This window comes from Carlito syrichta, unplaced genomic scaffold, assembly GCF_000164805.1.
Source record: "Carlito syrichta isolate Samal-C Ts95f unplaced genomic scaffold, Tarsius_syrichta-2.0.1 Scaffold288378, whole genome shotgun sequence".
Taxonomy (NCBI): Eukaryota; Metazoa; Chordata; class Mammalia; order Primates; family Tarsiidae; genus Carlito; species Carlito syrichta.
This window is the reverse complement of record NW_007232474.1, coordinates 176,420-194,185: the sequence shown is the minus strand read 5'-3', so window position 1 is coordinate 194,185 and position 17,766 is coordinate 176,420. Positions and strand designations below refer to the sequence as shown.

Genomic DNA, 17,766 nt, shown 5'->3' with positions numbered 1-17,766 from the left:
GAGACTTCATCTCTACAATAAAAGTAAAAAATCAGCTGGGTGTGGTAGTGTGTGCCTTGTAGTCCCAGCTACTTGGAAGGCTGTGGCGGAAGGATCGCCGGAGCCCAGCAGATTTACACTGGGGTGGCCGTGAACATGCCGCTGCACTCCAGCCTGGACTACAGAGTGAGACTCCAACTCAAAAAAAACAAAACAAAACAAAACAATAAAATTCCTTTTAAGAACTAACAATCCAAGGTGGAACCAGAAATCTGTTTTCTTTCTGCTTTCTAACGTTTATAAAGATTATGTATGGGTTTATTTTATAACTTTTATGATTACTCCTGAAATGTGTTTTTTTTTGTTTGTTTTTCTTTGGAGGAATAGTAAAGCATATTTTTCTCAGTTTGAAACTATTACACTTTTTGTGAAAAAGATGGAGAAAACTTGGTCAGATTTAGAGCTGATAGGGCCCTGTGGTGCAGTGCTGCTTTAGTTTATATTTAATTTTCTTCACTGTGAAATTCAAGTTCCAATATTACATCATATTAAAAAGAATGCCTTAGTTTGTATGGTATTCAATGACTGTTTTTAAAAAGGAACTCTTTGGATTGGCTGCAAGAGTATATATATATAAAGAGATAAGTTAATCAAATATTTTCCCACACTCTGCCACTTAGCATGCTAAATTGTGTACTTTGTCTTCTTCTAAGGGAAAACACACAGATTCATAGACACATTTTTCTTGCCATAGAGACATCCAACAAGACAGCTCTGAATAGTGTGATTAACTTAAAATAATGGTGGCCCTTAGGGTTTTAGGCTTTTCTACTTCATAATATTTTAGGTCTGTTATTACCTTAGGTGAGCTCTATTCCCAAGAAAGATGATGTTGAATTAATTCTTCTGTGACTTATGTCATCAATATAGCTAGGATAGAAATAAAACTATGTGTCTCTACCTTTTATGAGATTCTAGGTAGCTATTTTTTTTAAAAACTCATTTCGCAAAAACTGCTGAATTTTCTATGCTCTGATAATGATTGTGGACCCTTTAGACATAAATCTTTACACACAGACAAATGAGATTAAACGTGTATGCACACGTATGCACACAAATTAATTTATGGTGGCAAATTTCAGAATACTATTTTATTGGATTTTTCCTGCTACAAGACATAATACAATAAGAAATTCCTTCAAAGTAAATGTTTCTTTTCCTTACTGCCTTCAAGCACACCATGCGGTAAATGAGCATTTCTCAATTTCTAGTTTTCAGGAAACGTGGCACATGTTACCTTACTCATTCCTTACCAAGATTGCACCACTCATGTTTTTTCAGAAAATTTATATCTAAAAAAAAATCACCAAAATTCCTGTTTTTTTTTTTTTTCAGTTTGAGCAAAAATACACTTCAGAAATAACTGCTCAGAAGTCTTTGAACAGTAACCCCAAATACATGTAAAGGACACTATAGTCTAGTTAATAATGGTTTTATATAAGATGAATTTAATTGGAATACAATTGTTGAATAACTAATAAATAATTTTTTCAAGCTATATCACTTTGTGAGTTTTAAAAATATACTGTTTTCTTAAAGCATGCTATTTTACTTTTGTGTTAAGAAGGCAATGGACCAATTATTTCTTTGTTCTTATTTTCTCTGGGATTTTATTAAAATCTACTTAAAAAATAAATTTCTGAAAATGATTCAAAGCAGATGTGCCCATAAAATAAAAACTTTTTTTTTTTTAAAGTCGAGATCTCACTGTTTTGTGCAGGCTGGAGTGCAGTGGCATGACCATGGTTCACCACAGCCTTGACCTCCTGGGCTCAGGAGACCCTTCCACCTCAGCCTTCCAAGTAGCTGGGACTACAGGTGTGCACCACTACACACAGCTACTTTTTAAATTTTTTAGTAAGGGCAAGGTCTCTCTATGTTGCCTAGGTTGGTCTTGAACTCCTGGACTCAAGCAATCTTTCCACCTCAACCTCCCAAAGTGCTGGAATTACAGGTGTGAACCAGCATGCCTGACTGAACCACAATGGGTAAAAATAAAATAATTCAAACAAGAGAACCACTTAAACATACAACCATAAAAAGTTACACCTTAAGTAGTAACAATTGACTATAGTAGTGATTGCCCTGACAGACAAAAATTGTTAAATAATAAAATCAGTAAAATCATGAAAATAGTGAAATGTTCTAGTGGAAAAATTAGAGAAACAATGAGAAGGAAGTTTAATATATAATCAAGAGTAGTCAGTCCCGAACAACTACCTAACCTGGCATTTTTCAAGAAGTGTTATGAAGGAACACAAATATACTGTGATATATTATGTTATAATTTATTAATGTGTGTTTTCACCGGGAGTTTTATAATCAAAGAATCTGAAAAATTATGCATATTATATTCCCCTCTTGAGAGGCACAATATATCTAAAGTTTCTGATAAGTCTTACATTAATTGAAACTATGCCAATGTTTTTTCATTGTGATAAAATACACATAACATGAATTTAAAGTGGGGTTAAGTACGTTTGCAATACTAGAAAGTGTGCAATCATCGTACTATCTAGTTCCAATTGTATAGCTTTTTAGTTGTAGATTTGACTGTGAATCAGTTCCCTTCTGGAATATGTTTAATTTGTGTATGAGAATACATTCATAAAAAACTAGTCAAATCCAATACTCTCATTTTAAAAATAAAAAAATGTGATTTTGAGAAATCAAAAGACTTGCTTGGTATCACACAGGTAGTTGAAACAGAGCCAGTATCTCATCCAGATTTCCTATGTCCAAGAACAGGGCCCATTTCATTGCAAAGTATTTTTCCCTTTTCTCCATTTATGTTGCCAGATCTAATGATTCAGTAATCTGCAAACAATACATTAAAGTTTTACCTACAAGAATTCAGGATTAAAACAAGTCTCTCTAATCTTTAAAAAGGAATATTACTTTTAAAAGGTACACAATACTTGATTTGTAACTCTCTCATTGTGATTTTCTGATGAGGAATTTTATTTCAAGAATTCTAATGTACACAATTCTGTTTTAGGCCTTTTTAAGATCGTGGCTGATAAAACTCCATACTCTACAATGGAAGAAATTACAAGGACCATTCATATCGGACCAAGTAGACTAGGGCATCCTTGTTTCTATCGTCAGAAGGATATAAAACTAGAGAATCTCATCATAAAGCAGGGTGAGAAAATCATGCTCAACTCAGTTGAAGAAATTGATGGAGAAATAATGGTGAACTGCGGAGTAGTAAGGAATCATCAAAATCACTCCTTTACTTTGCCATTGTCAAAAGAAGGAGAATTCTATGAATGTGAAGATGAGCATATTTATACTCTAAAGGAAATTGTGGAATGGAAGATTCCCAAGAACAGAACACGAACTGTGAAGCTTACAGATTTTTCACATAAGTGGGATTCAACAAATCCATTCCCTAAAGACTTTTGTGGTATGCTGATTCTCAAGCCTGTTTATGAAATTCAGGGTGTGATGAAATGTGAGTATCCACTTTGGGTTTATTTAGGGGTCCAGCCCCTTTTGCCAGGTCGTGAGATCTCCTGAAGGAGAGATGGATAGGCGAAAGACGGACACAATATTCCCGGACACCTGCTTCCTGAACAGATGACATCCTTTATTAGTTAACAGAAAGCTTTTATAGCATTTGTAAAAGGGGCAAGACAAAGAAAATTCCTTCACGTACATATGTTTTAAAAGTTACCACCATCTGGTGGTCTTTAGAAGAAACGAATAAGCCAAAAACACTATCTACTTTCAGTTAATGAGTCTTGAGATAAGTGTAAAAGGAGTTTCACTTAAACTAAACATAATGCATACAAGGTTTACTTTGACTTCGGTTCCACATCACTTGTCTAATTAAAAAAGCCTTAAAATCACTAATACAAAACTATAGATTGTACCTAGTGATAGTAGGAATATGAAGCCCATTAACTTGACCAAACAACAGTGGCTAGCATTAAAAGAATAACTACGAAAGTCACTTACTGTGAAAATACATACACTAATCTTTACTCTGAATAAACATATGAAGTGAACTAAACATAATGAAATAAAACTAACACAACTAAAATTATTATGGTTGCATAATTGCCAATGAGCTTTTAAGTTTAGGATAATGGTGATTTGGCTGTTTTCCCTTATGCTTGGCAACCTCCTGGAAAACATCTTTGTCTTAAGATAGGCAGTGGAGCAATTATTATTATCTTTGAGGCACCAATTTTATCATTGTGTGAACTTAAACTTATGAACTTAAAACAATCTTCAAAGTAGCTATAGCACTAAAACTTAATTAATGACACAAAGTAAAAACCTTGTTAAACATAACCAGAGCCTAATAATTTTTGTCAACCCTCATACATATGATATTGATTATATAAACTTGTATGATATTACATTTACCAATTATGATTAATACATGGATAAAACAATTATCATGTCTAGAATAGCACTGCCAGCAACTTTCTTCAAAAGAGTCCCAAATTACAGTCCTTGAAGTGCTTCAAGAAAGTTCCCAGGTGCACGGTTCCTTCATGTAGCAGTTCTTCTCTTTTTGGGCTTTTACGACCTTCAAAGCTTTTGTAATCGCCCTTCTTGTCCAGGTGTCTTCATTACTTTTCTCTTATCCCACAGTGTTTATTTCTAAAGAAAACTCAAAAGAAGTTTTAATGACATTTCCCAGGCCCTCAAGGTTGCTTTCTGTATTTAGTTAATTATCATAAAAGTATCTAATTAGTATATTATGGATTCAGTGAAAACCCACTCTATAAACGTTTACTTAAAATTTAACTATAGAATTAAGTAAAAACCTCAACGATTAATCTTTTATCCTGTCTGTGAAGACAGTGTTATAAATCACCTACATAACTCCTAGATAAGTGTTAGAACTTGTAATGAGCTCATAATGAACTTACCATAAACTTGTGCTTCTAAAAAACCTTATGTCCGAACACTAAGCTGCATAATTCTAAATCAAATAAGGAGTGAATATACTTATATCATTTTTTATTCAAGCAATATCTAGTAACTTATAACCAAGTAAAAGAAAGCATTCTTGATGTGCTTCAGAGTTTAACCCTTGCATATGTTAGAAAAGGCCAAGAGGCATAGTGGGAAAATGGGAAAATGAACCATGACATTCTCAGGTTAGGTGTGAGTACTTCGCATAAACATGCCATTTTCTTCTTCCACGACTGCACAGAATTTCTTCAGCCGTATCAAACAGCAAAGGTGGAAGACAGAAGGGCCTCAGCTTCCCGGGCTCACCCTGCGGCCCGGGGTCTTCGGCCCACCGGGACCCTGTCAATCATGTGGACCTCCAAGGCTGGCTCCCAACAGGTTTAGGTTTGGGAAAGAGAAGGGTTTTAGAGCATGAAGAGTGGGATGCTGACCTTATTTTATCTAAATTAAGTCTCTGAGAATTAGATTCCTCATCGATCAATAAGGAAACTACATGTCTATTGCAATGATCAAATTGAATAATGTCTATACAGGGAAGTTGTAACTTGTATGGTGCCACCCAAATGTAAGGCGTTGTAACTGTTGGGTGTAGACAGATTAAAATACTAACTAAGTTTTATTACTGCTAGTTAAACATGGTTAGAAAAGTGTTGCTTTTTAGAATAGAACATATTCGATTAGAATGAGGGCTTCTAGTATGGAGGTGGTCAACAAAAGTGGGAAGGACGCAAAGTTTTCTTAATGTGCCCCTTTCTCCTATTTCTGTGACAGCCTTTTTATTTTCAGCCATCCATCACTGTTTATAAATGTTTACTAGCTCAGAGCCCTTCTGTCTTAAAGGAAAATGATATGATAAATTAATTCAGATACACATGTATTTTAAAAACGCTTCGTAGAATTATCTTGGTTTTAAAATAGGAATATCTGGAGAGAGCATTGTTGCTGTGAATGTATTAGTCCCTTGAATTTTCAAGATTAAGGCACATAAGTAGGGCAAATGGTAGAGCAAAAAGTTCTCAACTTGGAGTTTTGGATTCTAGTTCTGGACCAATATCTTAGTTGGTGGTTTTTGGTGAGCCATTTACACTTCCTTTGTTTATATAAAAGAAATTCTGTTACCATTTTGCCTACCTCTTGAAGTTGTTTTGAGAGAGAAATTAAGGTGCTATCAAGGTACTGTTATATTATACACTTGAGAACAAAAAAGCAGTATGTAAAAATATTTGGTCAAAAAGTACCCCCTTAGGTATCTCAAAATCTATCTATTTCTGCTCCTATTAATAATGTTGGTCACTTAAACAATTGTGGAAAAATTGTGTGGCTCTTTTGGCAGGTTGTTGAATTATGTATTAAATTCGGTCACACAGAGATATTTAATCAGAAAATTGATCTAGTCGTTTTGAACTAAAGGTATAGGTAAGAAACTCCACTTAACATTACAACAAATTGAGGCCATGGCAAATTTTAGACCTCACGTTAAATGTTCTGTTAGGTATCCCAAAATGGGCAAATGAAAATAGGCACTTGTGTTTTCTTTGATTTCTATAAATAATAGATAGAAATTTCTCATTTTAAAATTTGTTACTTTCTAAAACTTTTGGTATCTCCTATCTATCACACAGTTGCAAATGAGAGCAGACCCAGAACCTATGTGGGTGGACAAGGATGTTGCAGCATTTAGTAAATTAGGACAGGGACAAAGAAAAACTCCTCTGAGGAAATGGCATTTAAACTGAGACTTGAAGGATGCATAGGAGATGGGCAAAAAAAAAAAAAAAAAAAAAAAGAGGGAACAGGGTTGGAGGAAGCAGGAGTAGTATGTGAGAGAGCAAGTAAGAAGAAAGAGATGAAAGGCTGGGCTTGGTGGCTCAGCCTGTCATCCCAGCAATTTGGGAGCCCGAAGTGAGTGGATTGCCTGAGCCCGTGGGTTCGAGACCAACCCGGGCAACTTGGGGAGACCTCATCTCTACCATCAATCAAAAATTATCCGGGCGTGGTGGCATGCGTCTGTAGTGACCGCTCCTTGGAAGGCTGAGGCAGAAGGATCACTGGAGCCTGGTGGGTCGAGGCTGCGGTGGCCGTGAGTATGCCTCAGCACTCTAGCGTGGCGACTGAGTGACTCCAACTCAAAAAAACAAAAAAAAACCATAAATCAAATAAAGAGAGATGAGAGTTCTGGTGTGGCTGGTGTGAAAACAAAAGGTGAGGGCAGGATGCGACAACTGTGAAGACATGCAAAGGAGAAGGGAAATCAATCATGGAGGGTCTTCAACTATATGCCAAGAGGTTGAAATGTGTTCTTAGGGCAAATCAATAAAGGGCTTTCTGCTGGGAGAGAGGAGGACAGAGGAGTGCAGTAAGCCCAACTGGGTTCATTTATACAAAGAATCTCAGTTCAGCTTACTGAGAATTTGAGAAGTACAGTCAGCAGAATCTATTGAAAGGTTGATTATAAAGAAGTCAGCATTATTCCCAGTTTTTGGCTTTATCTACTGGATAGAGATCAGTCTATTAAATGTAAACATCAGAAGAGCAGGGGATATTAACAGAATTGGTAGGTTTAACTATGGTTTTCTGCTAACCAAGTTCTCAGAAGAAAGTCTTTGGTTGACATATCCTTCACTAAATGTGTTAGTCCAATTCTCATTGTTTAATGATATTGAAATTAAATTTTCGTTTTAATTATTCTGGATCTTTAACTTCTTAGGAATTATTTTTAAACATTAGTTCTTATTGTATAGCAATTTCAGGACATGCTGTATGAGACTGGCTTACATATATACTGACTGGAGAATATTCCCTAGAAATAGAGGATGAGTGTCCATTGCAAATATCTGATATTTAAAATTTTTGTTGTTGTAGGTATTTTCCCCCATACATATAAGATGTAGACTTGAATTTTGTTGTTTTGTTTTACATTATTCTTTCTTAAACCGAAGATCAAAACTTGCCTTGAAGTTGAGAGACATTGCTAATTTGCTTTCCACAGGCCTAGAGAGTCAGGTACGGTATAAACCCTTTTTGGCTCTAACCCTTCCTTTCTAAAGTGACAAGAAAAAAAGAATAGGTCTGAGCAGCAAACGGGGAGTTTTACAGAAACGTTAGGGGAAAGAACAAGATGAAAAAGACTGAGAACTCTAGGAAGCTATGAATTACTGATTTGCTGAAAAGAGAACATAGCAAATAAGTTGAGAGAATATAAGATATTCTACTCTTACTACTAGTTTTTAATATATTGTTAATGTGAAATTTTAGGTTCCATAAAAAATAAAAGTAGCAAAGAGTGTTTAAATGGAGTATTTGCTCCTAGAAACTCTTGGGCACAATTCTTGTTATAGAACTGAACCTCACTCATGCTCACCACACATTTAATGATTTGGGGAAAAAAAATTATTCCTCTTTGAAAAATAGAATATAAATAATAGTCCAAACCTCTAACTACTACTTTTAATGTAAGTAATTTTATGATGTGTTTGTGTCTTTCACAAGAAGATAAAATTCATATTATTGTAGTAAATGGAATGTATAATATTTGCAAATGAAAAATGGAATGAGATATTTAAATTTGCTTCTAAAAGCCAGAGGTCTTAACCAGTAGATTTTTTTAAATAGTGTCATGTTTTGACATATAGACTGACAATTATTTCTTTCCTATCAAAATTTTAGAGTTGTACAGTTATCTTTCCTTTTCAAAGAAAATCCCAATGCCTCCTAAAATTTGGAGGTGTGGTTTTTGTTGTGGTGTATAAAAGTATAAAACATTAATTCATTTTATAAGCAGAGGGTTGAAATCATACAAGCAAAAAGTGATATGAGAAAGGTAGTATCTGAATATTGCATAATAGATGATAAATGAATAGCAGAATAAAAACACATTAGTCTTCAGTGTTCTGAGACTTCCTCTTTTTCTACTTTAATATTTAAAAATAATGTCAATATTTATTAAAGTCCAAAAAGTCAAATAGTAGCAAAATAAATTATGACAAAATTATCAGCAAGACTTTTGCCCTTGACATGAGTGACAAATTCTCCTCACACTCTGCTCCTCTGTGCCATTAAATATGTTCCCCTGCTTTCTGGCACACTTCTATATAATAAGGGAATATTGCTATTTTTCAAGTCATCAATTTTAGATAGTAACTGCTGATTTTCACATACAGCAAGACTTAATTCTCTTATATTCCTACTTCCCTATTCTCTCAATATATGGCAAGATTATGGTTAAGCATTATTATTTTCATTACTGTGACAATTCACTGCTCAACCAAGTGGTATATAATGAAATAACTCCATTTTTGCATAACTGTTTTCTGTGGTGATGAATTTCTTGTTTTCTTGGCTTGGCTTTCTTCAATCTTAAGACTTAGAGAATTCACCAATGTCTCTGTAAAATTAAAAAAAAAAAAGTCACTCAATGTAATTTCCTACATAACTCAAACTGTGAGAAATCTACCTTTCTATTATTTTTTTCCCTGAGGGTATTCATTTGGAGCTCTCCATTCTCATGTTCCAAATTAACTTGGTTGCTCTCTAGACCAACTGCAGAGGTTCTGCCCTGGGGCTTCCATTTAAAATGATCCTGGTGGTTCTCCTTTGACTTGCTTCTGTATTGACTAGCTATTTCTGGAACCAAATAACTAACTCCTTCTGTCTTGATTTTCTTCCAGTTTTGATGGAGCACATCCCCCCGCCACTTGCTTCCTGAGAAAGGTGCATGGGATAGTAATTGGAGAGGCTGTGCGTCTGAAAAACTCTCTATTCTATGTGCACATAAGATCGATAGATTGGCTACTTACAGAATTTCAGGTTAAAAATAAATTCTTCTCAGAATCTTATCGTCAGCCTTCCAGTATTGCCTTTGAGAGATTATACACGATATTCTGAAGTTTCACAGTAATGTGCTTTGTGGTGATCTGTACTTTCATTTTGATGGCAGTCTTCCATTTGAAGATTTAAAGTTATTCATTTCTGGAATAATTTCTCTGATAATGTCTTCTCAATCGCATTTTCTCTTTTCTTTCTTTAACTTCAAATCTCATATTGAAGTTCCCATATTGATCTTCTAGAATGTCTTTCTTTTCTATTTTATACCTCCTTTTCTTTCATTCACCTTCAGGGAAAATTTCTTAACTACATTTCCAGCTGTTTTAATGAATTTTTAATTTCAGCTATCACAGTTTTAATTCCCAAGAGTTATTTCTTACATCAATTAAAATATTTTACCCTGGTCTTGCTTTAAAAATAAGTATCTTATCTCTCAGGATATTTTGTAATTGTCAAAAAGTTGTGTATTATTCCCTGAATTGCATCTCTCTCCTTCGGGCTCATTGTTATTTTTTGTTTGTTTATTTGAGTTTTGGTCTGTCATTTTTGTTAAATATTTTTATCAAATACCTGGTGATTATTTGCCATTTGTTCATGTTTACATGTGAGGCATTAAAAAAAATGTACAAGACAGGCACTAGTTGCATATAAGCTCTGTGTTTGTGACTTTAGGAATCATCATGCCAGCGTTTTCATTGGGACTTTCCTCAAATTTAGTTTCTGGAGTGTTTCCTCCAGGATTTGTGAAGTTTTACTTGAGAATCTTGACATTTTCTGGGGGTTATGAAACTGTTGGAGCTAAGTGGGTAAGGAGTTGAAGATCTCACCATCCCTCCTATTGATTTAGAGATAGCTCCTATGTTTTCAGTCCGATACTTCAATCTTCCCTAGGTTGGAGTGAAGACCAGGGTTAACCATGCCTCAGATATTTGAATCATCTCCATGTTTTTAGCCCCCTGGCATCACTCTGTCCTTCGAAGGGTCTTATTCTTCCTGTGGGTCCCAGGGGTAAGAAAGGCTCACATTCCCTGGATTCTGCCTCCTTAAACACATGGACATTACTTTTTCTATTCTGTCAAGTCATTCATCCTTGACTGATTTCTGTCTTCATTTAAATTAAGAATTGCAGATGTCTTTTAGATTCCATTGAACCATTTACCATTTAATTTATCTTCTTTCTTTTTTACCTTTGTTCCCTGGCAAATTTGAAGGGAAGAAAGGATTGGAAAGGCATATATTTCACCAATAACCTCACTACCTACTAAAATTAGTCTTGGCCCAGAGTTTTACTTAGACCTACTATAATCTCTCAGACAACCAATTGCTGTTGCTGCTAAATGATAGCAAGTATAATATATAAATTTAATATTTTTAGTAAAATAGAATTTTCAGTAATTTATAAAAATGCTAGATATAATTTATTATATATTCATTTTTTATTTTCTGAATGTTTGAGATAAAGTAAATGTTAAATAAGTTAAAAAGTATTCAGTAAATCTAAAACATGAATGAATAAAGCAACTAAAATATATATACATATATATTTATGTTGCACAATACAAAGCTCCTGTTTTGGTAACAAGAGGGCTTTCTTATTCACCATATCCAGATTAGATTTATCATGATGGCATATTTATAAATTCAATAGCGAAGGAGGATATGAACTTCATGGCACCAAAGTTGGTATCATTTATATTTATACAACAGTTTCAATTTTTATTAGGGATGCTTTTCCTAACACATTTATGAAAATACTGTGACAATTGGACTTAAAACAAGTGGATACTCTGGATTTCCAACGCTGTACTAATTTAGGTCCAATTGCAAAGGATAGGTCCTTACATATTCAGGTGACTGAGAATATTCTAGATTTGAATATTAAATGTCCAAGGATACTCTAATCAGGTTCCAATTCATTTTCTTTCTTTAGTCTGCAATCTTATTGCTAACAGAAGTATCAAACAGAAGCAGAGGAGGGCACATATTTTTATTATGTATATATTTATTTTTATATTGCAAACTATTACTGTTTTATCAGTTAGAATTCTTCAGAAAAACAAAACAATATATATTATATTAAATATACCTAATTATATAGCATTGCATATAATATTATTTATTTATTTTAAGAAATTGACTCATGTAAGTATGGGATTGATAAATTGTAAATCTGTAGGACAAGCTGGAAGCCTGGAAACTCAGGCGTGAGTTAATGCTGCAGTCTTGAAGCAGAAATTTCTTTTTCTTTGGGGAACCTCAGTTTTTCCTCTTAAGACCAGAAAATGATTGAATGAAACCCACCCATATTATGGAGGATAACACCCTTTATTTAAAGTCAACTGATTGTAGATGGCAACTACAGTTACAAAGCACATTCACAGCAACATCTAGATTAGTGTTTGATTAATAGCTAGGAACTATAACCTAGCCAAGTTGACACATAAAGCCATCACAAGCATCAACAGAAAACATGTTGAAGTGTATCATCTAGTATAAGCAAATGTTTACGAATTTTTATTAGATTTTATGAACTAAATGGCAATGTGAAAGGTAGAGTGGTTTTACAAATAAATCCGAGTCAAATGCAAGTATATTCATTTTAAATGACTCTTGATTTCTTAATGAGGGCTATGATTTTTTTTTTCTAATGCAAAAGTTAGAGAGCTATCCAAAATTCAGTGTCTGTTTAGAAATATGAACAACAGAAGAGCCAGAGGAGAACCAGCTAACAAAATAGAAATTCACAGTATGGCTTCTCTTAAGTTGAAATGAAGTTGAATAAATTAAAACAATAATTTATAGACTATCCATAGAGAAAACTGAGATCAAATGGATAAACTACAAAGCAAATTTTAATTTAAAAGTCTAGAACAAGACAGAAATTATTAGTGTGTCTAACAACTGTCCTATAATAAGAGTACAATGTAATGCAAATTTGTAACTGAACAATTTATTGAGTAGTTGAGAGATGGAGATGAAGTTTATGAAAGTACTTTAGAGAAAGATAAGTATAGTCTTAGAAAGTAAATGACAAAGCAATCAAACTTAGTAAAAATATCCAACACATATATAAATTAATATTATTAAATAATAATATAGAAGGAACTAGAAGTTGGGAGAAACTGAGGAGCTGTAATATACAAAACTTTTAGAAAAAATTTTGTAGAAACAATCATGTTGCCTTGTAGACTTGAATAAGACTATCTTAGCAGATTTCCCACCCTGTACTAATTTAGGTCCAATTGCAAAGGGTATGTCCTCACATGCTCAGCTGACAGAATATTCTAGATCTGAATATTAAATGTCCAAGGAAACATGTGTTGCTCAACAACAACCAGACTTAAATGTAATTATCTATCACCTCTTTAAAGAAAATTTTTAGGAGATCCTTAAAATTCAAACTTTGTTAAGAGAGTTTTTGCAGTGGGAGATGCAGAAAAGCACCACACTGTACTTAACATTTGCCCTGTGAAGGGACTTTCCCTGAAAGAACAGGCAGAAAGACAATGTGTAGTGAAATGACTCAGCAACATCAAGAGGAAACTAACGTTACCGATTTAAAGAAAACGGAAGGGAAATTGTTATTTGCAATAGCTCTCTGTGGATAATCAGCAAACATACGCAGAGGGGATAACACGTTCACTAAGAAAGAAATTTCAGGAAGTCTAAACTAGGGTTTGATAAATATACGTTGGTTTTGCTTCACTTGAGTTTGAAACAGAAAAGATTGTACAAATACCTCTAGGAAGGTCTCTCATGCTCTGAGACGCTGCCTTCTAATCTTTCTATAATTTTGACGTCAAAGAGAACTTTTCTGGACAGGGACATTTTCTAATTCAGTTACGTTTATCGTCTCTTTGGGGGGGAAGAAAGAGGATTATATCTTTCCAATTATAAAATAACAAATGCTTATTGTTATGGCCCGATCAACAATCAGCTGCTTCCATCGCTGCCAATTAAATAGGAGAGGCAAAAAGCTGGGAAAAGAGTTTTATTCTGATACCATTGGATCAGGGAACAGGTTGTGTATCCACTAAAAACCTGTTCGTTTAAGCAGAGTTTTCATCCAGTATGTATCATAAGACATACAGTTACTTATCCTTTTCCCACTATTGATTAATAATGACTATGTGTCATATGACCATTACTCAGTTTCCTTCTTTATCAGTGTTTAGACAACCCAGACAGTTAAGTTACTGTCACAAACCGGTGCTCAGATCACATCAATCCTACCATTCTTCTAAATTACAATTACCTTGAACAATTTGGGGCTGCTTACTTTCTAGTTGGTTACAATTTTTTTTTCTTATTCTGGGAGTTTTGGTTCACGAGGCTTGATTAAACATTATATATAAAATTAATACAAAGACTTGAAAGAAAGCAGTTGTCATTTAGAGACTAAGGGAACCGATACATTTCCGGGGTTTTAGAAAGTTTCAGCAGAGGCCAATTCTCATCTAGGTCTGGTGGAAGATTTTCCAGGGATGCTCAGCATTCTTGCATGTGTCTCCTGCTTACTGGGGGCTCAGTGAAGATGGTTGTGTTCGCTTCAGTGCCAGCAATAGTTACTAGATCCAAGGACTGTGAAGGTGGGACAAGGAAAAATAGTCACTTTTAAATTCAGATGCTTTCTACGTTTAGCCCAGTTCAGCTTAATACAAGTCTCTGAGTCTTTTCTAAATGACTGTTTTAGCATAACCAAAATGGTCTTTTTTAAAAGCCTAACACTTATTATTGTAAAATAGCAAATGCTTATTTAAGAATTTGTAATGCACACACACACACACTCACACACACACACACACACACACACACACACACACACACACGCATGCAAGACTAAACTTATATATCAAAGCAAAGAAGCTTCTATAAGTTTATAACAGATTGTAATGGTTTTTTCTCTTATATTTTAAAGTAGTTCTATGAAAGCATGCAATTTATTTTAATTTTTTAAATGCTATGTTTACATCTTTATCCTTTTCTAGAAGAAATCCTTAGATTAATAATATTTGTCATAAAAATTGGTGAAACCTATTTCAGTTTAAAATTTTGAGGATGTCATTGCAAAATTCTAGATAATTGTAAACAAATGTAAGATTTTGTTTTGATTATGGAAAATTTAAAACATATACGGAAGTAAAGAGAATAGTATAAAAAACCCAAAGAAAGTTTCATTTTAATGAATTAACAGACATAAGAAAATAATATATACAATTTGAAGTTCATACGAAGGTAATTAGGCAGATAGAGTTGCCAGTAAATTGTATATTTATGAGTTTCATGGAAGTTAGTTGAAAAAGGAAGACTCCCTAGCTTTAGCCTCTCTTCCCATTGAGCTAGCAAATTGATCTGCCAAATTTCTAATTTTAGTTTGGTCTTTCTTAATCTGACATACTTCAAATTTCTTCCTGAACTAGTTATATATTCCTCAGCCTGGCATTCAAAATTTATCTTCATAGTCTTACTTTCATCCAGTCTCCTGCCCAGTTCCTGGGCTCTAATTTAAAATCTAATTTAAAATCTCAAGAGACTGGATTACTTGTAATTACTGACAATACTCAATTTCCAACCTTATCATTGATTATGGTCTCCTTGCCATCTGAGATAGTCTCTCTCCTGTTCTATCTTGCTCTGTAATTTCTTTTTATTCTTAAAGACTCATGCTATGGCCATGGTCTTAATAATATCTGTCTTTATCCCCATTCCCAAACTAGATGTGCTATATTTTCTCTTCTTTTTCTGCCTATTAAAGTTTTAATTAAGATTTTTATGTGGTTTCATTTTCTCTCTTCTCTTAGTAAATTCATTATACCATAAAAATGGTTTTGAAATTGTTGACCTAGAGTACACAATACATATTTACAACTAATTTTAGTCCACTTTAAATGACACAAATAACTTCATGGGTAGTGCTGTTATCTTACAACAAAGTATTCCCAGTTCCTCTCTCCTGTCTCTTATAACATTGCTGTCATTCATTTCGTTTATCTGTGAGTCATAATTACCCAATATATTGCTGCTATTATTATTTTGAACTAGTTATTATCTGTTAGATCAATTAAGAATAAGGAAAATAGAATATTTTATTTTGCCTTTATTTATTCCTTCTCCAACAATTTCTCTTTCTTCATGTACATCTGTGTTTCTGACCTATAACTTTCCTTTACTCTGAAGAATTTTAAAAAAGAATTCTTGCAAGGCAAAGTTTCTTTGGTGACAAATTTTCTCAAATTTTGTTTGTATAAGAAAATATTTATTTCTCCTTTACTTTGGATAATAATGTCACTGAATACAGAATTCTAGGTTGGTATTTTTTTCTTTCAACACATTAAATGTGTAATCCTACTGTATTATTGCTTGCATGTTGCCAAAGAAAAGTTCAGTACCAATCTTATCCTTGTTCCTTTATGGGCAAAGTGTTTTTCCCACTTCTGGTCCAAGTTTTCTCTTTGTCTTTGATTATATGTTCTTTGAATACGACACTCTGAAGTATAAATTTTTTGGTATTTATTCTGTTTAGTTTTTTCTGAGCTTCATTAAATTTGAAATAATCTTGATCTTATTTCTTCAAAGATTTCTTCTGTTTCCCTCCTTCTTTATTCTCCTTCTGGTATTCCCATGGTGCGTATGTTACATCTTTGCAATAGTCTTGCAATATTTGGGTATTCTGTTCCATATATTTTATTTCTTTTTCTTCTTTTTAATTTGGGAAGATTTTGTTGACATAACTGAAAGATTGATTCATTAATTCTTTCCTCAGCAGTATCCAGACTATTGAGGAAACAGCAAAAGTAATTCTTTATTTCTATTTCTGTGTTTTTAATTTCCATCATTGCCTTTTAATTTTTTCACTAGAATTTCCACCTCTCTGCTTAGATTCCCATCTTTTCTTGATGTTGTACCCTTTTTCTATTATTGCCATAATATTCTCTTAGCATATCAATCATATTTTGAGTTTCTGGCCTGAAAATTCCAAAATATCTGCTGTAGCTAAGTCAGGCTTTGATGCTTATTTTGTCTCTTCAGATCATGCTTTTCTGCCTTTTGACATATGTTGACATTTTTGTTGAAAACCAGACATGATGTTTCAGGTAAAGGAAACTGAGGTAAACAATCCTTTAGTGTGAGGTTTTATGATCTGGCTAGGAGTTAGGCTGTGTTTACTGTTTGCTGTAACTGTAAATACCAAAGGCTGACATTTCATGTGGTGTCCTTGTTTTTGACTGCCCTATTGACTTTCCCTAGAGACTCCTTCTTATGTAGATTCTTAAACATCATTTTTTCAGTTATAATCTCCTGTTATTATACAGGAACACTGCTGATGTAGTCTTAAGGTATGGTTGGATGGGTGCATTCTACCATTTTACATATAATTTCAGTCTTTCAGTAAGCCTGTGTCTCTAGGTTGTGACTGTCACAAGTGCTTCTCATCTTTTTTTCCTCCTTTTTAGCCTCTAGACAGAATGGCTAGTGGGGACTTGAGTTGTGCAAGTATAGAGGAGGTTGGAGTAAGGTATTTCCTTTCCCTACATAGAAGGCTAGAAGTGGTAGAAGTTGAATAATTTTCTCCGACCATGTTGCTTAGGCTCTGGAAAAAAAAAAGCAAAACAAAAACAAGTTGGTTAGGCTGTGATAAATTTGTTTTGCTTGAGGGTAGGCTTTTGGGTTTTGTTTTTGAGAACAGAATGCTCTGGGTAAATTTCACAGTGCTTGCTTTTCCTCTTCCTCTGCTGGAAGGACAAGGAGATTTTTCTCCAGTATTCACTCTGAGAACATGGTGGGGCTCCAGAAAATAAAACTCAGGAAAGTGTGGGAAGTCCTGAGCATGAACCCGGGAGTTTTATATCTCAAGTGACTTAATGTCCAGCAACTATTCAATTACCCTTTAAGTGTTCTTACCAGCAGTAGTTCTTGTTCCTAGTAAGCTGTAACTCTCAATATTCATCTACCTCTCTAGTTTTTGGG

At 34.0% G+C, this 17,766-nt stretch overlaps 1 protein-coding gene across 1 annotated transcript in view; it reads left to right on the top strand.

The window, feature by feature from the left end:
• The window catches only part of THEMIS (thymocyte selection associated), a 197,595-nt gene that overhangs the window by 65,945 nt on the left and 113,884 nt on the right, over positions 1-17,766 (top strand). Inside the window, exon 3 of the mRNA XM_008053704.2 lies at positions 3,038-3,496. Within this exon, the coding sequence (XP_008051895.1) occupies positions 3,038-3,496 (459 nt within the window). The remainder of the gene's footprint in view (positions 1-3,037; positions 3,497-17,766) is intronic.